General features: G+C 47.2%; 3 protein-coding genes across 10 annotated transcripts in view; 1 reads left to right on the top strand and 2 right to left on the bottom strand.

Annotated features, from left to right (window-relative positions):
* col23a1b (collagen type XXIII alpha 1 chain b) overlaps positions 1–14,765 on the bottom strand; it is an 82,292-nt gene extending 67,527 nt beyond the window's left edge. For 5 of the 7 annotated variants that reach the window (XM_029846973.1, XM_029846977.1, XM_029846974.1 and 2 more), the window contains exons 1-2: positions 13,655–14,765; positions 13,132–13,201 (exon numbers count right to left, since the gene is read on the bottom strand). In XM_029846973.1, the coding sequence (XP_029702833.1) occupies positions 13,132–13,201; positions 13,655–13,963 (379 nt within the window). In that variant the 5' untranslated portion in view covers positions 13,964–14,765. The remainder of the gene's footprint in view (positions 1–13,131; positions 13,202–13,654) is intronic. The other 2 variants (XM_029846975.1, XM_029846980.1) reach the window with 1 other exon arrangement.
* Positions 14,766–14,932: 167 nt separating this feature from the next.
* On the bottom strand, positions 14,933–20,009 carry LOC101065002 (dual specificity protein kinase CLK4). 2 transcript variants are annotated; one of them, XM_003970416.3, is made up of 13 exons: positions 19,853–20,009; positions 18,635–18,795; positions 18,227–18,464; positions 17,534–17,636; positions 17,215–17,281; positions 17,025–17,141; positions 16,784–16,950; positions 16,617–16,711; positions 16,409–16,538; positions 16,252–16,334; positions 16,102–16,181; positions 15,927–16,017; positions 14,933–15,847 (listed from the first exon to the last, which is right to left on the bottom strand). In XM_003970416.3, the coding sequence occupies exons 2-13, from the start codon at positions 18,793–18,795 to the stop codon at positions 15,671–15,673; spliced, it is 1,509 nt and encodes a 502-aa protein (XP_003970465.2). In that variant the 5' UTR covers positions 19,853–20,009; the 3' UTR covers positions 14,933–15,670. The 2 variants fall into 2 exon arrangements, with proteins under 2 accessions (XP_003970465.2, XP_011608998.2); XM_011610696.2 differs by lacking the exon at positions 19,853–20,009 and adding an exon at positions 19,184–19,763.
* A 539-nt stretch (positions 20,010–20,548) lies between these two features.
* Positions 20,549–21,471, top strand: tmem126a (transmembrane protein 126A). The gene has a single exon (XM_003970392.3). The coding sequence runs from the start codon at positions 20,695–20,697 to the stop codon at positions 21,310–21,312; it is 618 nt and encodes a 205-aa protein (XP_003970441.2). The 5' UTR covers positions 20,549–20,694; the 3' UTR covers positions 21,313–21,471.
* The last annotated feature ends 498 nt before the right edge of the window (positions 21,472–21,969 follow it).

Below are 21,969 nucleotides of genomic sequence, written 5' to 3'. Positions count from 1 at the left end.
ACACTCAGTGTGTTCATACCAGAGACCGTACAAACTCAACGATGCTGCTCGTGCACCCCTCTACAGCTCACTTATCTTTTACACACACACACTCGTGAATGCGCACCCACAAACACATGCGTCACAAACAGGTCATTTTGAAAGGGCATTCAGCATTCCTGGCATTCTCGATGGTGCCTGGTATTCTGACCCCCAACAAGAATCTCCCAGATCTTCTGCACCATCCCCACACCTACACACACACCTACACACACACCCACCTACACACGCCTTACTCACACCGACCACACATCAGTTAGAGACGCTGCCACTTTAAGTATTTATTCTCATGAATATTTTCTTTAAACAATAAGTTGTTGTTGTTGTTGTTGTTGTCAGAAATACTTTAAGAGCCACGGAGATGTTACAGCAATTATTTTCCTTCAAGAACGTTTAAAGTCAAAGGTTCAAAACGAACACTCAAAGGCATCTTTAACATATTAAGACGCTCTCACAAACAGGAAGTAGGTTTGCAGAAGAGCCCAGCAGCTCTGACTGTCTCACTGTCTGTGGGCAACCGTGGGACTGCGATGGCGCCCATCGTCCACACCTGTCTGAGGTCGCGACCCCCTCGTCCCTCTCAGGACCCGCCGCTCTCCTTTCACACCTCCATCTGTCCATCACTCCATCTATCTTTGCATCCTGCTGCTATCAGCTGCCAGTCTCTGTGACGAGGTGATGATCATTCTGCTCATCTCTGAAACACACACCGCCACACACACCTCCACACACACCTCCACACACACCGTCGCACACACCCACACTTCTAAACCCACTTGTTTGTGAGCGCACTAAAGCTCCATGCTTGACAATAGCAGGAACCTGATCCCATTGACGTGTTAATGAAAGCCCAGTTTTAGCAGCAGATCTGGGATCAGTATGACATCAAGAGAATCTGGAGTGTGTAAAGAGGTGGACATGCGCGTCTCTGCTGACAGGAGGACGTTATGTAGTGAGACTGAAGTAAAGGAGTTAATGCCACAATTACAAACAAATGTTGAATCTGGGCGACAGACCCCCGCTGATCTGAAGAACAACTTTTTTTTAGTTTGAACCCGAATTCATTGTTGCGAAGAACAAAAACAAAAGAGCATCTGGAGCAGAACAATAAGAGTCCAGACAAATAACGGTGACAGGCTGCACGTTCAGATGGATTCTAAATAATGAAAGGTAATACATTTTGCTGTGACCCCTGTGTCAAAAGACCCCAAATTATTTTTGAAGGTTTAAGGATGGAGAGAAGACAGACTGAGTTGGTTAAAGGATGAATAAAAATAAGGCTTGTGCTGGTGGAAAATGTAAAGAATGAGCCGAAACGAGGCTCTGAGGAGGAGAGTGAAGAAATGGGAATGGAAGGAGAGATCAGCTGAGGTCACATGCAGCCTGCAGTGAGGCTGCAGCAGCAGGAGGCTTTTACCATCCGCCCTCGCGGCTCCGTCTTCTGACAAATGACTTTGACATCTGTGTTTCTAAGAGATAAGTGGAGATGAGAGGATACTGAAATGGCTCGAGCGCAAAGCATTAAAGAGGACAGGCAGCAAAAGAAACGTCCCCCGATCGAGCCGGGCTGAGGGTGAAGGTGCTGGCGGCACCAGAGTGGCATTATGCTGCTACATTCCTGCACACTGGAGTCATCTTGATTGAATCACACTCCAAGGAGAGCAGAGCACCAATCAAACAACTAGCAGGATCCTGTCGATTGAAAGTGACAGTGCTGGTTTTGGCTGAGCCCCGTTCTGTCTGAAGCACTTAGGGAAAGGATTTGAGAAAGCAACAAAAACTGGAGCTGAAGCAGGCCTGTGAATCTTGCACGTTCCTGGGCTCCTAAAGGGATAAAGTCGATTTTACCTGCAGCTCGAGCAGGAAAACGATACAAATATCATTCTGATGAGTTATTATGCTTATCTAAGTCGATAAATGTAGGGTGCTGGATCTCTTAAGAGAGTGAAATCGCCACCATCTTTAGGGTTCTTGGCCAGCGAGCCAATACCCTCCACCAGGAGAGTGTTGGCACAGCCAAAACACAACAGCCCACAGAGCCACATCACAGTTGAGCTCGTTTGAGTTCAAGACTTGATGGGGAAAAACGGGATTTAGATTTTACTGAAGGCTGCGGGCAGCAACCTTCCATATTAGAAAACAGAACACAATCTGGCAAAAAGCCAGACGACCAAGGACACCACAGCGTACAGGCCTAAAGATGACACTACGTACATCTCAAAAACAATAAGGCCTCAAAAGGAAGCTAAAGGTTGCCCTCTTCTGGATGGTTACAGTAACACTCCCTTATGCTTGTCTGCTCCTGCTCAAGGCTGCTTCCTGTTCAAAGGAATCATTTTCTCTCCATTTCAATTGCTGCTCTTTAGAAAACTGAACCTATGGGGGGGGGGGGGGGGGGGGGGGGGGGATTGGAGAATTAAATAAACAGAGATTCGATTAAAGTGAAAAGACTTAAGGTTGCTTTTCTGCACATGTTCATAACTGTGTTTATATGGACCTTTAGGTGGTGTTTGTTCTCTCTAGCTGGGTCAGCCAGCCTCCTCAGGGCCTTTCGGCAGAATTCCAAGTGAATCCAGATAGTTTGACTAACTTCATTCAGCTCCAACTTCAACATGAACTGTCCAGCATCACCGCTGCAGTCAGATACCGGTCTGGGAGTGTGTGTGTGTGTGTGTGTGTGTGTGTGTGTGTGTGTGTGTGTGTGTGCGTGCATGTGTGTGTAACTGGTGATTGACAGTGGGCAGACCTGTAAACAGACTGACAGACAGATGGACATCTGAAGGACCATTAAATCCAGGTCATTTGATCTGTGTTTTGGTGAACGGTTCTTTGACCCCCGAGAGCAGGTCTGTTGCGTAACCCCCCAACATCAACCTGGACCTCCGTCCAGTCCTGCTCCTGGACCTGGTACCACTCACACTTTCACTCTCTGGCAACAAACTGCACCTTATGAGCCTTTGCTGGTCTTTTTTATTGGTTGTTGATACAATGTGGACAGTTGTTGCACATCTCCTTCAGGGAGCCTCACTTTTCACTTCATCTTCCAGCCTCTCACTGACACCAGGACACTAAATATGACATCAGCAGCGATAATGGCGCACAGCAGGAGAGATTACAGCCTCCCAAACTAATTAAGAAAGGCAGGTCACAGTCTGGGGGCCATTATTAGACACAACAGGTTAACAATCATAACATTTGTGTGATATCTAGCCCAACCCGGGCGGACGTTTGGCGGATTTGGAGTAGTTGTCTGGGTTGTATTACCACTGAAAGATAATATCTCAGGTCTGCTGTGGGTGATCCATCTCAACAGTCTGTCAGCAGCACAGATTATTTTCAGACAGGGGTCTGGTTTAAGTGACAGCGGGGGCCAGCACCGGGTCTGAGCAGCAGCTGTGTCACTATTAGCAGAGCTAAATATACGTGACAATCATACCGAGGGAGAGTACTCGACAAGGTCGCGCATTATTGGCACCCGCCTCACTTTTAACTGTAATCCAGCTACGGGCAGCAGAAATCAAAGAAATTGAACGATGCTGCCCGTCGCCCCCCGTCGCCTTAAATTGGGTCACGAAAGATAACAAGCACAGCTGCTTTGCCCGGGTTTGCTATGTCTTGAAGCCATTAAAAAGGCAGCCACAGAAATGTAAATTCACGCAAAGGACACGAGAGGCCTCGCTCTGAAATGTTAGGTCTACCGTCATGGCTCGGACACGACCCCGGGGAAAACATGAAAGGCAATCTCTCCGTTTAGAGGGTTTAGTATTAACCGACGTGGTCAAAGAGCAGCGGAAAAACAGAGGAAAGACACAGCATTACATGGTAAATGCTGACCCCACTTTACTGAGGTCCTGCTGAGACACGGTGGAGGAGAGGCAGTAAAGTCCAGAACGGGAGGAGGGACGCCACACAGAAGGAGAAAGACCATCAAAGCGGAACCCCCCCCAAACACGGCGATATTGCTTGAAAAATAAAGAGAAATGGCTCTTGTGACAAGCTAAATGGGGGAAAGATGAAGCGGGAAGGTGATGGAATGGCGAGAACGGCGAGGGAGAGGACAGCGAGGGGTACGGTGGAATGTGGGAGAGGCGGAGAACAGGGTCAGCTCGGGAAGGTTTCCAGCTGCGCTCCCTCCACTCTGATCTTATCTGGCCTGTTTGCTTGGGGTACGAATCCCACCCCCCCAGATGTCCTGCTGTTCTGACCACCTTTTCCTACTAACAAAGAAGCTGTGTATTTCTGTGTGTGTTCTACCTGTGCTGTCCACAAACACCCACAGGTGACCATGCAGATATGACAGGTAGACGTGTGTGTGTGTGTGTGTGTGTGTGTGTGTGGGGGCGGGGGGGGGGGGGTCCATAACACCAATCATTCCGTGGGTTTGTGAAAATCAAGAGTTTATTCCCTGTTTGGCCTTTTCTGTCAGCCTGATTAAGGAGAATCCAACGTTGGGCCGAATCAAAGGGAAACAGAAGTGAGAGAAGCTCAGATGGAACTGGGATGAGTCCATCTGCCCTGTTTATTCTGTCCGCCGACTCTGTTGCCGAGGGTGACGATCCCACCATCCCATTAACACAGCTCCGTTCGGGTGAGGTCCCCTCGTTAGCCCCTCGTAAATATACGGCTTCACGGCCAGCACGGGAAGTTACGGCTCTGCCGGCGCTCTCGTGTGTTTTATTGGTTTGATCCTCGCTGCAAACAGCCAAATTCTTTGTTTGGAACATGAAAGCAGGACGAGCGGGAGGGGAAAGCGCATTAGCGTACCTGCCAAAGCGGTGTTGCAACAACAGCCCGCTCAGATTAAACCGGTCTGACCGACAGAGAGAGACAGCGTTACTGAGAAAATGAGAACTCGTTTGTTGATTTCACATGCTGCATGACTCCGATTATTCAGTTTCCACTCAGGAGAATTGTACTGTACACATCAGCCCGTCAGTCAGCGCAGCGGCCGCCTTCCCCTGCCTCTTTTATTTACAGGCCTCGTCTTTCGACCTCTTCCAGGTCGCAATCGGAAACACATGGACGTGAGAAAACACGCCGAGTAAATAAACAGGATCTAAAACAGGCGTGCTGCCCTCCACAGGCCGAGGCTTCGCCTTCGACTCCCTCAACGCGCTTTCACGTCAAAATCTTGATGAGTCGCCACTCCGAACTGAAGATATCGATGAATTGTGGTCAGGCGCAGCCTCAGGCCCCGCTCACTGATTTCTACCCCAGGGTCGGCCCTTTTCAACACAGGGTTTTAACATGAATACGCCGCCTGGGCTCATTCACGCCACCGTTGGTCAAATAAAAACACGTTGATCACCGCAGGCCGGAGCGAACTGAAAGCCACACGCGCACATCAGGATCTGGCACCAAAGAGCTTCATCCTGGGCCAACACGTACTGTATATAATATGGGCAGTTAGCGCTGCTATCAGTGAATCGCCAGCGCAAACCTCAAGCATAACGTGCAACAGCGCTGATGGTCCGCCTGCGACCGCAGCCATGGTTTAAGATGACCGTTTCCTGTTTGGATGATCTAACGAGGCAAAGGAACGGGCACATTTGAGGGACCAAACGGTAGATACGAGAGGGGAATTTAAACGCCGGCAGAGAAAATGAGAAGTACAAGAGATCGGTGGACCTGATAGATTGAGCACATGTTCGACCCAGATATTTCGTGGGTAATCCGAGCCGACTGGACATCTGTGATATATCTCCCAAAATACACTCGTGACTGATTTTATTATGATTCTGGAGCTGAACGGCAACTATGCAGATAAGTCCTCCCCATAGAGGCTGGCAATGGAGAGTGGCTGATGGATGGTATGCAGAAACACACACACACACACACACACACACACACACACAAGGTTTCATGTAAAAAACAGATGGAACACTGATAAAAAAAATTCTAATAAAGTTTCAGTGTGTTTGGGTTAGCCGAGTGGCTCCGCCGCCCCTGCGTGGCAGCGACGGTGTTCCCGGCACCAACGGAGCGCTTCATTTTAATGGCATCGGAGCGGTGGTGCGAGCGCACCAGTGCGTCCCCATTAACACGTGTTTAAAAACCCATTATCAGGCCGTTACAGCCTCATCCGCCACAAAGCCGCCGATAAACACAGACTGTCGCCGGTACACAGAACTTTATTCATCGTTCCTGTCCAAGCGGGAGCTAAGCTGACTGTTTTCCTGTTCAGATCTCATCCATCATCTCTGAGTGTGAACGGCCATCCATCAATGCTGGATATGGCTCCAATGAATGATGCCCAATCTGTTTAAATCATCTGATTCCAACAATCGGCAGCATTTTCTCACATTTCCCTGTCAGGTGCTAAAGCAAACAGCAGCATTTCCCCCTTTATTCTTCTAACTGTATGAGAATAAAGGAGAAATTCACCTACAGAAATCACTTTGACCTGGGACACATGTGATCATTTCAGCTCATTTCTTCCGTTTGTTTTCTGAAATTTCGCAGAAGAGTTACTCCCCCCCTGAGATCTGCTGTCCACTTTACTTGTGTCTGCAGAACGCAGCTGTGTTGCTCTCTAACGCACGTCGACGGCTACAACATGAGGAAATCAGCTTGTCGGAGAGAAACACCTGAGAGAACACCCAGTAGGTCCCTCTGCATCTCCTCATTGTCTGTTTACAGTATGTGCGATAGTCCTCTCCACCCCCCCACCTCACTCCTGGCTGAACTTTGGGTTAATGTATACATACGTGGAACACACCGACCGACTGTGGAGGTGCGGCAGCCTCGGGCGCTCCAGATCCCGACACCTGCTCTAAGTAGACACTCCTCCAATCACATATAGACGGAGAGAGGAAGAAATGCATCATTTGTTAAACAGCTAGTTAGTACATGGGGAGAAATGAATGAGGGACAAAGGACACAGGAGACCCATTTGTAAAACAGAGGAAAAGCAGACCTGACACATGCAGACCCTCCCCCTCCCTGTGAGATGGTGTTAAGTTGTTGAGAGCCGTCCTGCGCTCTGCTCCAGAATCGCCCTCACCTCAGTGTTATGACAGAGTAACATGGGCCAGTGGTGCCGAGCGCCCGTTCAAAAGGTTTCAGACGCGGTCCGCGCTCTCATTAAAGAGGTGCTGGGAGAGTGGCGAGCCTGTCCGGGGGCAGAAGCACGTTAGGCACGGGGAGACCATCTGGATCACCGGTGCCCCGTCCCTCCCGCTCTCCACGGCCACCTCCACCCTCCACCTGTCTGGGAGGGATAAACGATAGCCTCTGCCCCGAGCGTGCTTCCCTAAACTTCTGGGCTCGCGTCTGCAGATGAGATCGGCTCCATAAATCCAGGTGTGCACGCGTGAGCGCCATCCTACAGCTGGATTCGGCCTGGCTGCATTTCAGAAGGATTACTCCGGCCAAGGATACTGGAAACGTGGTTTTCATACACTTGAAATCGTACCAGATGAGAGGATAACAACTGGAGCTGTAGCGAGATGCTACTGGACGCGTGGATGGATGGACCACGGCAATAAAAGGACGACATTTAGACAGGCAAAGGTGGAGAATCATTAATTTAATTAGTTTATTTAAATGATTTAACGGTCAATCAGTAACGGGAGCCACAGCGGTTTAAGTGTACAGATGCAGCACATGGAGGGATCGTTGACCTCACCGTGCCGTCAGCCAGCCAGAGGCCACTTTGTGATGTTAAAGAGTTTTCTGTGCCCCCCATTAAAAACCTATTCACCGTGTCACCTGCCACTTGTGATGATTAAAGGAAACATTGGAATAGCTTCCACATTCGGCACTGGGAATGCTCGGGAAGCTCCAATGATAGTGCTTCCTAGTAATCGCTCTTTAGACGTTTTAATGGTGGCAGCATATCTGCTGGTTTGGACTTATTTACTGATATTAAACAAATCTGGGGGGGGGTTATCATCACAGTAATTCATATTACAGAACACAGAACGCTTCATGGTTCTGAAGCAGTACTGATGGAAGGGGTCAAAGGTCATGTCATTTTTGTTTGCCCCCTTTTAGACACATTTCTCCAACCTCTGGTCTCCCAGAGTCTCTGATGGTGAAATCACTAAATCGGCTGCTGCTGGTTGTACCATTAAAGATCAAATATGATATTGTGTTTGTTTATTTGTTTGTTAATCTGCCATGTGAAATCACAACAGAGTTTTGGCCACTTTATTGTTCTCTTGTTTCAGACTTTATAAACGTTTTTGCAGAGATGCTGCAAAACCTAAACCCATCATCTGGCGCTCACTGGTCCTGATGGTATTTACATGGTTTGTAAATATAAACAGACGTCTCTTCTACTTTAATGGGACAGAACGAGGCCTCGGAGGCACATCGTTGTTCCGCCTTCCGGGCTGCCGTCTGGACGCCGTCCAGGTGATTCTTTTGCAACAGGAGGAACGTCGGCTGTGCTTTTACACGGAACTTCTTCACAAAGCTGATGTGGAAATGAAGGCTGAGGCACAGTGGTAATGGCGGGGCGAGTAAATGACCCGAGAGCTGCGTAAAAACAAATCCACAGACGCTCTATGGCCCCCTACTGACAGGCTGCAGTAAAGTCTGCTCTCCACCTTTCACCATTCAGACAGAATTTAGCTAAAACCTCTTGAATATGTTCACTTTCCAAAGACGGTTTCAGCTGGTCTGCATGAATCAGAACTCAGTACCAGCTTCTGCTTCCTGTTTGCTGCAGTGTGTCTGTTAAGGAAGTCCCAATTACGGCGCGGCAGCTGCCACATCACCGCGTTCAACTTCCCTTATATACAACAGGAGGAATCCCTGATGTCAAAGGTCACAACACATTTGATGCACATGTGCAGATGCGGAGATGCACGCGGAGGCTCAGATGGGCCGGCTGCTGGTGATCTAACTTACCATGCCTTGACCTCCTGGAGTGATGAGGAGTAATTATAAAGCAGGCTGTTACCAGTTTAGATTGAGTAAATGTGTGCATGTTAACAGGAAGAAGAACAGATCCAGAGTCAGTGCCATGGTCAAGGACGCAAACGGGAAACCAGAGTACCTGGAGCCATGTGGAGAACATGCAAACCCCACACAGGCAGAACGAAGGTGAACCCTGCAGAGCCTCTTTCAGGCTTTGGTCCTACAGAACCATTTAGAAAAGTCCTTCAGCCGCGTTCACACGTTGCACCTGAAATCAGTGTCACGGGTTCTGATGCAACAGTTACAGCTGATTAGCCTAAAGTTACCATGGTAAACACCAACACCTAACTAAAATCAACGTCGAGGTTCAGTTTATTACGATTCCAGAACTCCAGGTTTTGTCAGTGACCTTAATGTAGAGTCAGGTGACATCACTTTATGACATCATCTCTACACTCAAAACAAGTCAAACTGCATTTAAACCCAGGCCGTGTCCAGAAATGATTATTTTTGCTATCCGCTTGTCTTCCAGTATTCCACAGCCACCAGAGACGTGGCGTTTCCCCTCTCTTCTACAAACACGCTCAAGCGGTCCAAGATCATCCTCCACACGAGAAAAATACATCAAGAAGAATCCCTTCTTTATATTTAAACCCTGACAATGACCAGAGAGGATAATGGACTCTCTGAAGGATTAAATTAACCCGAAGACACGCGGCTCGCACAGCTGCGCCTCGGTGCTGCCGTCCATATGAGGGTGTAATGCAGCTGCGCAGACGCCGACACAAGTCCTACAAACAACAAAAGAAGTGGAAGGATGAGGTCATTTCCGTCCAAACCACCATCACCGAAGCAATTCCGAGATGGCACCTCTCATTTAAAGGCTGCATCTGAATTAAGATGACGTGTTTTGCCAGCGACATACTGCATCCGGGCTTTAATCGTCTGAATTTAGCAGCAAGCAAACACAAACATTTACACACCTGCACAGCAGGACACAAAGGATTTGGCTCTATTGTGTTTTCCCTCCCCTGGGAAGAGGCTTTCTCTGCCAACAGACACCCCCCTTCCATAACTCACCTCATACGCCACAAATTTATAGCAAAGCCATCACTGGGAACCAAACACTGAAACACATGACTGCAGACTACAAAACCAAAACATGTGCACCAAATTCATGGGGGCAAGAACATAGCGGGTCCAAGAGGCAGCAGAGATTTCCCACGTGTGCACACGCAGAGCTTGTTATGTGCTGTTTTCCACTATATTAATACCTCTGGCCCAAAGCTAAAGCAGAACAAACCTACAACAACATCATTTAAGAAAACAAATTTCCTGCATTTATTATTTTAAAGCAGCCATTAATGGATCTTATGTGACCTAAGTACCCTTCCTGTGGCGATAGATTGTATACGTAGCTGCAAGCCTCCTGTCTGATTTATTGTAGCTTTAAAAAACCAAAACAACACAGCAGCTGTGGAGCCTGTTGGCCCTATTGTGAGTCTGCAGCTCCCTTAAACTAGGCTTTCCCCATTCTCCTGCAGGAAACTGGGCAGGGAGAGTGTGAAGCTCCCCCTCTGCCTCCTGGGCGAGAGGCCGATCCCCAGACAGGTCGGTTAACACCAGCAAGACAGACTGTTGATGCAGACAGTTGGGACCGGGATAGGTAACTGCCACATTACCTCGGAATCTGGAGCTGCTATAAATCTAAATAGCCTCACTAGAAAGGGGAGAATAATTTGTTGGTATGTGTGCAAGTAAAATGCATCAAAGAGGCCCACTGTGCCCACACTCTCTTGGTTTTACACACACACACACACACACACACACACACACACACACACACACACACACGCACGCGTGGGGGTCTGTGTTCCTGTTGAGTGCATTTATGAGCTCTTATCTGATGGAAATTGATCTGACTGCACACCCAGAGGTCTGACCTCTTGCCCTCGTATACACTAACACCAAAGACTCGGACGATCTAGACGACTCCTGAAGTCTTAATACACAAATGAATCCTCGAGACCCAAATTCTTTCACGTAAACAGACACATTTGTACTTAACTTACTGAGCAAAGTGCAGAAGAGTGTGTGGGAACATCAGCACCTTTGCTTGGCTGGGAGCTGAAGTTAATTCTGCCCGAGCTGCTGAAGTTTTCCCAGCGAGGACCAAGTGCTGAATAAAGCAGCTGCTGGCTGCCAGTGTGGCCCAACCTCTGCTGCGATGGCCCAACATTTGAATGATAATTCTACATCATGTTTCAATAGAGCTGCTCATTTATGTCAACTGTTGCATGTAATCCATCAACTACCTGCCCCCCCCCCCCCCCCCCCCCCCCCCCCCCACACACACACACACACACCAAGCCAGCATCAGACATCAGTGTTAAACAGCTTTTAAATCCAAACCGCAGAGATGACACATACGGGCCTCACATGGTTTTAATTAACTTAACCAAAGGTGTTGCATTCATGTGTAAGTAATGAATGTTTGTGTGTGTGTGTGTGTGTGTGTGTTCACTGTTGTGTGTGTGTTGAAAGCACAGGCGAGTGTTAATTGCAAACACCTGAAGCTTGAAAGCAGAGCTGCCATAAGTTTGCCTCGGCCTTAACAAGTGCTGCTCATGTTGTGTCCCTGTTCAAGTGTTTCAGCTAAGGCGATATGAGAGACCTGTCTCCCCCCCCCCACCATCACCACCACCACCCACCCCCAGAAGACCTGCCTTCTGAATTATTCTTAGAACGGAGTCATTGAGCCACAAGCTTCAAGGACATCGGTAGAATTTTTTTTCCGGCCCCGCTGCAGAAGTGCTGCCCTCTGTTGGCCCCCTGTAACCACGCACGGCCAACGTTGAGCGTCCCGACGCAGAGGGCACGGCTTTAATGTCAGAGATGGAGCCTGGCGGCGGCGCGTCTCTCTCACACACACACGCGCGCACACACACACGCACACACAGCCAAAAATGCCCCAGCCTGCCATCCCGCTGGTGGGAGATTCAAGTTTCAGGTGGGGAAAGCTGGCACTAAAGTGAGAGGAGGGTCTCCTCTTACAGCGTGGTGTTGACAGAGGAGCCTCTGTCGGCCCCTCAAAGAGTCACGGACAGCAACTTGGACTCACACACACACACACACACACACACAGACACACCCGGGACCACAACACACAGATGGGACACAGCTCAAATCATGAAACGTCAACTGGACATAAGTCACGTAGATACAGTACAAGGTAGAAATGCATGGTGCCTCCTGAGAAGTCTTGGAAAAGGTTCCGATCTGGATTATTAGAAGTGGGAAGAAACAAACATTACAGGAAAATAAAACTGGAACATCCACTCATCGATTAATGGAGCAGTGGTAAAACAGGGTGACCTCAGGCGATCAGTTGCACAACTGCCGCAGCAGCAAGAACACAAACACAACTCCAATGTTTAATTGGCCCAAACTGGAGCCATCGATGAGCAGGATCGAGTTTCAGCATCAAAACTATTTTACACAGAGGATTAGCTGCATAAACAGCCACCCAGTGAGCTCAGAGCCAGACAGTCCTGAGCATCGAGTCTCCGGGCTGCACCCCTGATTCCAGCCCTGTTGAGTCACATTTAGCAGATGCAGCGACATCAATGAGGAGCTGCAGAAGATTCAAACTCCATCAGTGATCCTGTGTGGAAAACATTCCACACAAGAGCTCCTGCTTCTCTTATGGAAGTATTTAAAATACTGGGAGACAAGCCAAGGAACACAATGGAACACTGGACGTCACCAATAGACACATTGTGATGAGGCTGGAGTCGGCGCAACAGATCCACAAATCAATGAAGCAAAGTGCCATCTAAGCCTAACGGGGGTCCGGTTTGTAACATGACGTGGATCACGTGGCCCCTCTCCCCCGTGGAGCGCTCGTGAGACCAGTAATGAACACCACGCGCCAAAAAAAACACCATTCTTGGCACAGGGATCCTGCATCCAACTGACACAAGGATTCAGAGCAGAGGTCGGGCACCCAAACTGATCTGCTGCGTGCTGGTTTTAAGCCTCTCCTCTGGAGGCTCAAAGGCTCTCAATGATCCTCCACCCAGACAAAAGACACAAGTTTTCTTAGAATTCAGAAAAACTGCAAAGAGAACCAACTGAGAGCGGATTTTTGCATCCCATAAGACGCTGTTATAGACACTTTTGGATGTTCTGGTGAGTGGTGCTCATGTTGTGCAGTGAGACAGGTACCTGCAGGACAGGTGCACTCTTGGCCCACCTCCCGCGTTGTCCGTACTTTTGGCACCAGGACCTTCAGTTTCTGCAGAGACAGCAAGAGTTTCAGCACGAGAATGAACTCATCGCGCAAATAGAAAAGAGACAAAAGGAGCAAAATACAAGTTCATTTTCAGGGCAACAGAAGAGCTTCAGGAAACTTTAGACATTAGTTATGTTACAGAATAAGTTCAGCACTTGATTTTTTCAGATAGAAGTCTGGATGGATCCACCCCACCATGATCTGGATAAGTTTGGAACTTTATCATTATTGTATGAACACATTCCAGGTCATCTATCTGTGCTTTGGTCAGCCTGTGAACATCTTTCACAGCAGAATGGTTGTTACACATTAAAGGGGATTTATGGGGGATAAAGCGGGTACAGTTGCCAAACGGATAAACCCACGGTTTTACGCGCGTTTTACGCACAGATCAGCCAGCGCAGCGGTCACAAATGTTTCCAAACAAGGAGCACCAGGTGTCATAAACACGTGTACCTGGTCAACGAGCTGCTCCACTGGGTTGGCCAACTCTGGAATCAGGGTCCCTTCGTCGTTGAGAAAAGCCGCGTGTGGCGGTTCGGACACGGGCGCCTTGTTCGTCTCCATCTGCAGTCTGTTCTCCAGCTCGTAGGTCTTGGAGGTCATGAGAAGACACACGGTGACGGAGCTCAGGGACATCAGCAGACACAGAGCGACGGGGAAACCTGGAAGCCACAGCTGGACTGCGGATTTGGGCGCACACCGGCACACCGGTTTGCGTTCATCCATGATATCCGTCGCAGTATCCATGGCGCAATCCTGCATCAGGGGGGTTCCACGCAATGCAGCACTAATTTGGTTGTTGGTGTCGGCCACCAAAGCGCAGTCTGACTCGGCACACAAAGCTTACAACCCCGGTAGACCCAACTCTTAAGTCCAGGTCTTTGAGCTCAATCTTGGAGCACGGAGGCAGCAGCGCGCACGGGTGACAACAATCGGTGCCAGCTGGAGAAGAGGCTTCAGCAACTCGTTGGTTCTCGTTTCTTGTTGGACAGAAACGGCCGTGATCCGCAGGGATGTTCAATTTCCACTAGCAGCTACAACTGTTTGCCCTCCTGAAAGGCGCACGTCAAACTATTTAAGATGCGCCCGCCCTGCTGACCACGTGGGCGGGGGGAGCTCCGCAGCTGAGGCAGCGTTTTCTCAGACGCTTTTATTCGAGAAGCCCCTGATTGGGATTGTCAGACAGTTAACCGACCATTGCTCGCGCTCGCCACTTAAATGGGAGCATTTCATCGAAATAATTCGGTAATTTAAATTCCCCGCAGTTAACTCAACTCTGTTTCAAAAACAACTTACCACAGAGCTCTAAAGTGCTGTACACGAATGAAAACATGGGCCAAAACAAATTAACAGAAGAATAAAAGTCACAAACGATGAGGCCTCTTATTAGGGGTTGAAAAGCCAAAGAAAAGAAATGAGATTTGAGGGGTGGGTCAGCCAGCCTGGTGTGTCGAGAGCTGATTAGAGCGCGCAGCCATCAGCTGGAAAGATCGATGTACCCCCGAGAGGGGCTTAAGGATGGGGGTCAGGTAAATAGGGCCAGGGCGGGAAGACTGATCATTTCTATATCGGTGTTTTGGTTCGTGGCCAAATAATCAGATTTATATAATTCAGCCACGTACCGATCGACCAACGCCTCCCTCCATTCCTGATCAATATCGATTTGGGTGCGCACCGAAGCTCACTACTGCCGCCGTGCGGACGCGTCCCGCAACATCAGCGGACTCAAACTTGTTACACATTCACCTTTATTGAAAATCATACTGCCAAAGGTTACACCAGTGAAAAACATTTACAAAAATTTATACCATCGATTGTTTTTTTAACACCATGAAAATGTTTAATAAATTAACAGGCTACAGTGAGACAAAGTAATTTACTCCAGTTACCCGAAACTAAGAAGAGAACAAGTTTGAAACATACCCGCGTTGGTCTTTGCTCTTCGGACTTAACATAAACAGCAATAATGGCAGGGTAAGAAAAAAAATAGACAACAGGAAGTCCAAAAAAATGTTCAGATAAAAAGACTTTTGAGACAAAAAACAAATGTTAAATGGGCTGCAACTATAAACTGTCACTTTATCTTCATTTGTATATTCGGGGTGAAAAGTGTTAGTTCCCTAGCAACCAATCACCTGTCAGCAATGGCTTATATTCTGTTACCAGTCTCAGCTCACATACAATTCCCAGTGTGGAGGTAAAACAACAAACTCAAAAGTACTGGACAAGAGTTAACAAGTAATGTGTAATGCAGGGGAAGAGGAAGAGCACCAACGGCGAGATTGCCCAACAGGGGTACTGTGAGGTCATAAACACGCGGACTTAACGGGACACAAGGCTAAACGGTTGACTGATACAGTCAGATTAGGTACACGGTTCCTGAGAGCCAGGAAATAGGTGCCCATGAGCAGCACCGGGAACACGGCCGTGTCGACAGCCCAGTCCTGACCGTGGCAGCCGGTCAGACGGCTACAGCTCCACTGTTTGATCCTCTGTGTCGTTGGTGCTGTTTTGGTGATAGCAGGAGAAGAGGGGGTGCTGGAGACACTGATCTAGAGTCAGGCGCTTGGCAGGGTCGTAGGTCAACATCTTTTCAATCAGGTCAAACAGCTGCTCGTGGTCTTTGTTATCGGAAGTCATGTAACGCTGACGGAAAAGGACACGGTCAGTATTCGAGACCAGAGATGAGTGGCAAAACAAAGATGTCGGGGGTTAGAATTCTGACCTTGAGGGGCTTGCAGCGCTTCCTGACGTATCTCCCGGAGGAGCCATGAGCATCCCAGTCGAGTTTGGACCTGTGGACAAAACGCCGCTTCCTGCCGAACGCCAGAACGTGCAGCGTTACTGCTCTGATTGGGTTCATTCAGAACAAAAAAGAGGCACATTTGTGTTGAACCTACTTAGTTTTCTGCAGGAGATGTGTGGGAATGGGGCCCAGGACTCTCTCCATCATGGCCAGATGTTCTTTGCTGTCGTGGGTCTAAATGAGAAACCAGTATAAATGATCGCTGACTAATTACAATACCACATTGCTTCCGGTTTCCACCAACCTGGAAGAGGGTAGATCCCAGATAATACTCAATGAGGATGCAACCAACGCTCCAGACATCACAGGAATGACCCCAGCCTAAATCTGGAGAACACATCTTAATAGAAGTATCATTCACCTACACAACAAAACACGGCCGGCCAACAAAAGCCACGCACCTAAAATGACCTCGGGCGCCCGATAGTGGCGCGTGGAGACAACAGAGGTGTGGTGCTCGTGGTCGTAAGTGGCATTGCCAAAGTCAACCAACTTCACATCTGGATTTTTCAAGGTGCGCTCATCTCGTTTCTGAAAACAAATCATAAAAGTCTTTATTAAAAAAAAGCAAACTAACACCAAGTTTGGCGACGTGTTCGGCGTACGCACCAGGTCACGATTATACTTCACATCGTAGTCTGATTTGATGAAGAGAATGTTCTCAGGCTTGAGGTCTGTGTGGGTCAACTTATTCTCATGAAGAACTGGAAGAAATGTCCAGTTATGTTAAAGCAGGGTTAAGAAGACAGAGAGACAGAGAGGTGTCCTTAACTCACATCGCACAGCTTGGATGATCTGGTACGCCATGTGCCTGATCTGTTTGATTGGAAATGGCTGAAAGTTATTCTCCTTCAAGAAATCGTAGGTGCTGAGGCCGAGCAACTCGAAGGAGATACAGATGTGGCCGTGGTAGTCAAACCAGTCCAGAATTTGCACACAAGACCTTGAGAGCGATAAAGTAAAGGTTAGTTTGTGAGAGACTTGAGGCGACCTCTGCAGAGGAACCGCTCGACTCACCATCTTTTGTCAGGGTCGAGAGCTTTCAGCTGCTCCAGCACCTGCACCTCTGACAAAGCAGCCTCACGGTAACGATCAATATTTTTTATGATCTTCAGAGCCACATGGGCATCTTTACTGTAGAGAGTTGTCACATGTGTTAACTTCACAAATATAAACAGGAGGTTTTTTTGCTGAGAATCATACTTACTATTTATGATCAATGCATTCAACCACCTTCCCAAAGGCACCTTCTCCTAGTGTACACACAATCTCATCTACAGAAAATAAAGAAGTGAAGTTAGAACACCAGCAATGGCACCGTGTCAGACATTGTCACTTCCTAAATTTTTAAATTTATCAGCTTACTAAACATTGATAATTTTATTATGACAAGCAGGATCTAAGGCAACGATTTAATCTATTGCCGCAAATACTTCGACGGTAAATTAATGTTTGGAAATAAAAACCAGACAAAACCAGAGCGAGAGACAAGAAGAACAGTAGAAAAAAAAGGGTATATTCTATACATCTGGCTCTCAGCATGTCTCCAATGTGATAGATGAGGTGACCCTCGTCATCATCCTCAAAACTCCTGGATCTTTTCCTGCTCCTGCGGTGACGGCTCCTCCTCTGCATCGGAAACGCCGCAATCCGCCATCACACCAACAACCCATCAGTCAGCCAGCACCAGGCCACCACAACGCGACATCGTCATTCATTCAACCAGGCCGAGGGGGGGCGGGTAGAGGGTGGATAGATTCGGCCCGTTCAGTAACACCACCAGGCGAATGGACGGAGCAGCAAATTCAAATTCAGCCCCGTCAGAGAAATTGGGCGGCAGCCACCACATAGTGTGTATTACAAAAGAAAAACATGGCAACAAGATTTTCAGATGAGAGACGTTTTCTGAATAGCACAGGGAAAAAAACTTTCTACATGTGATTGTGTAACTTTACTATAGCAAATGTATCAGGCAACCTAACTAATTACTGGTTTAACTCTTTTTAAACAAAATCTGTCCTTTTGCAAATCAACAACTACTGAAATGTGTAGTCTGAGCTCAAAATTCCCCATCCCTTAACTAGAAATGATGTTCATATGATGTGTAGAGTAAGCTGATGGAGACAGATGGTGTTAAGCAATGGCTAAACACCAGTGATAAAGACCCATGTGTTGGTGCAGACAGAACAAGGGAGGGAGGAGGAAGAAGGGGCTCATACCGAGGCGGACCGGAGGCGAGAGCGGCTACGTTGCTGCTTCCTGTCTCTGTGCCGGCGGCTGCTACGCCTGCTGCGGCCACTCCGACCACTACGTCCAGATGATTTGCTGTAGTGGTGCCAGTCGCGGTCTCTGTCTTTGGCAAAGCTATCATGACTGTCCTCTTCATAGGCAATGTCCATATTGTGTCCTTCCCAAAACATCAACCTTTGGTTTAAGTTGCGAGCTTCCAAGTAATGTCTGCAATCAAATAAAAACATGGGGGTGCAGCGGTTAAAAAAATAAGGCCTAAGAAATATATGCCAGTTAAATGATAACTCTGTCCTTATACATCTGCAATAATATTTATGCCGACGAACATGAACAAGTTTCATAAATTGGGTTTTGAAACCAAATAAATAGATATCTACCCGTTATATGTCCTGTGCTGATGGGGGGCTCTTCTGGCTCTATTTTCTCTCTCGCTGCTGTGTGAATCCCGCCGTCTCCGTTTATGAAAGTCTATTCTCTCTTCCCAGCAGTATTCATCCAGCCACACTCCAGGGGAGCGCATCCTCTTTGAATGGCGCATCTAAAAGTCAAAACAGGAACAAAACTATAATCAAACACACTTTGGAGTCAACTTGATTGTCAAGACAGACTGATTAAGAACTTATTTGAAATCCCCGGAGTCCAAAAACAGTCAAAAGCCATCCACTACACTTTTCTGACCCCTTCAGACCGTTCAACCATCAAGTACATGGGTGTATCACCTTTGTACCCTGGAGCAAGTGCAATAATAAAGCCAGGAATCAATCGCATATGACTCCAGCTTCCCCAGTAAAATCGACTCAAACTAACGACCATTTGACCATCAAAACGCGTTTGCAACAACTTCAGCATCCGACCGAGCAAAAGAGACCCTCAAGGTGAAACGGAAAGTGTGCACATGTCCCTCTGCACCAACTTGAATGTCTCACCATATTTGCTGACTGGTTGCAGCAGTCGTATACAGGCTGTGCAGCGTCCAAACAATGTTTCCTAACTGTAAAATAAGGTTTCAACGTTGATCATTAATAGGATGTTAAAAAGAGTATTTTCCGCGAAGCTAGCTCGCTGGTGGAGGAGTAGTTCTAGTATGAAGCGATTTGTAAGATTGGATTTATACAAAGAAAATTTAGAGATGCGTGTTTACGCTGCTAATTGTGGTGATTATTAAGTCCTGGAAATGTATTGGAAACGCACTGTTACAAACAATTTATATTAAGATTACAACTCGAACATAAAAGCCGCAGATTATTTGATTGTTGGCTTTGAAGCCACGGCTCTTTTCTGAGGCCTCGCCACCCTTTGCGTGTTAGCCATTTTAGCAGCTGCTGCGATGCCATTAATGATCGCGTATTCGGTCACACGCTCTTAACATTAAACCTAACTTTATGAAACAAATGAGGCTAAAACGTCCTTCCAAACCGCAATACGTCAATAGAACTTTTGAAACAGTCCGACCGAGACCGAATTTTACATAACCAGATACGTCGACGCCATGTTTGGCGACACGTCGCTGTTAGCAGGAGCTAACCGGCTAACGCCAAGTACAACGCGACAGTTTGCGCTGATAAAAGTTGGAATTTGAACAAAAGTAACCTCACCGTATCCAGCACGTATGTCGCGCAGAAAACCTGATTATTCGTCAATATGAAATGCGATAATTCAACAAGCGCAAATCAAGATCCTTTAAATTCGTCCTCAGCAAAGATGGCGAACAGAAAACTGTTTTCCTCGAATGTTCCCGAAAAGACACATACGGGTACTTTGCCCAGTCATGGCCTCGCCCCTATCATGGCAGACCGAACATAATATTCATGTTTCTTCAACCTCTTGTATTTACAAAATCAAATGCGGATTAAAAAATAAAATAAACTTGAGGGGGAAAAAAACAAACATTAAAGCACATACAGCGTTCAGGCTGTTCAAGGTTACAGAACATAGGTTTCCCGATGAAAGCCAATTCGCCAATTATCAACATTTCCGGATTATTTAATTAATTATTAATTTTATTTTATTATCAGTTCCTTTTTTGTTTCTCTTAGTTTGCTGACAAACGCCAGCTGTTTCTTCCCCTCCCTGGCGGAGTTGATAATAGTTTATTTAATAGCCTACAATGAGCGGAAACAAAAGAAATCTTAAGAAATCGACAAAAAGACAGATCCGCCGCGTAATCTTTACAATTTATTCGTTAAAACGAAAACTTGAATTTATTAGTAATCACAACAATTCGCCTAATAAATGCGTCACACTAGTTAACCACGAAAGAAAGGAAATGACACGGAAACGACATTTTTGACGTAGGGCACGTGACCAGGCACGTGAAGCCGTCGCACTTTGCATTGTGGGTAAAACATGTCTGCGCCCTGTCTGCATAGCCGACTCCCTTTCGTCTGGACGTTCTCCCTTTTGTAAACAGTGGTCTATTTCAGCACTAACGGGGAAAATGTCGGATAATACACGGAAGGACGCCGCCTCTGCAAATGCTTTACGAAGAGCAGCGATTGTTGAAATGTTGTCCAGGAACTTTGAGAGACTTCCTGACATTGAGAAGAATCTCTTCATGTACGCCCCTGTGTACCTGGGGGGAAACGCCGCTCTGGCCGGGTTGATATCGAACAGCCTGTACCGCAGAACTCTGCATGTCAGACAGGCTGCCATCTCTTCCAGCATGCCGTTGGCCGTGCTGCCCTTCCTCACCACATTTGCCCTCTACAGCGCGGCCGTGTCCACCCCCCTCATGTCCGCCGATCTCAACTGTCCGTCCTGTGCTATGATGCGGGGCGCTCTGATCGGTGTGGTGGGCGGTGGGCTCTATCCCATCCTCCTGGCGCTGCCTGTCAATCTCGGCCTCGCTGCCAGGTACCAAACAACCCCTTTGCCCGAGAAGGGCAATCAAATCCGGTTCTGGGTGGACATTTCCAAGCCGGTCCTGAGGAGAATGAGAGCGGTGATGGTGCTTCAGGCCTTTTTTGGAACCTACCTGAGCTCCAGGAACTTCGAAACGTACACAATGCTGTTCCAGATGACTTCTGGTCCTCCTGGCGAGGAACTCGAGGACTGAAGTGTAGTCACTAATTTTCTGTGGCTTGTGATCTATAGGCTCTACAGCTATCCATCCGCCTCAAAAAATGAATATTAATATCTGTTATATGCTGCTCTTGGAAAAGAATCTGTAAAATAATTACATTTTGTCACATTAAAGTTCGAATAGTACAAAAAATGATGTTGCATTTTGTTGTGTTTTTGTACATTATGGGGTTTTAAAAGCATGGGAATCTGAGATATGAATAAATATTGACCATTTATTATAAAGATGACTGTAAAATCTTATTGAAACATTAAGTGCATAATAAAACACATTTAAGTAAAAGAAAAACTAAAATGTGATTTTCTGTTCATTGTATTTTTTATACAATTATTTTTATTCTAATTCTGTATTCTAACAGGCAAAATATCAGTTTATTTAAAAATAAGATGAGATAATGAATCGATAAAACCCAGAGAGTGATACAAATTACAAACACGTGATATAGTCAGGAACAGCTTTCTTGTCAAAGATGTGTGAATGTTTCTCTCAAATTTCTCTGACAGATTTGCAGACCACTACAGGACAAGTTAATGTTCATCTTTGATTGGACAAACTAGTGACCTTGGAATATCTGGAGTCCTGAAACCATCTTTGTATCGAATAATGTAGACTTGGAAATCATCATCTCTG

This window comes from Takifugu rubripes, chromosome 14, assembly GCF_901000725.2.
Source record: "Takifugu rubripes chromosome 14, fTakRub1.2, whole genome shotgun sequence".
In the NCBI taxonomy this organism is placed as follows: Eukaryota; Metazoa; Chordata; class Actinopteri; order Tetraodontiformes; family Tetraodontidae; genus Takifugu; species Takifugu rubripes.
Note: the sequence above shows the minus strand (reverse complement) of the source record. Positions and strands in the feature narration are given on the sequence as shown.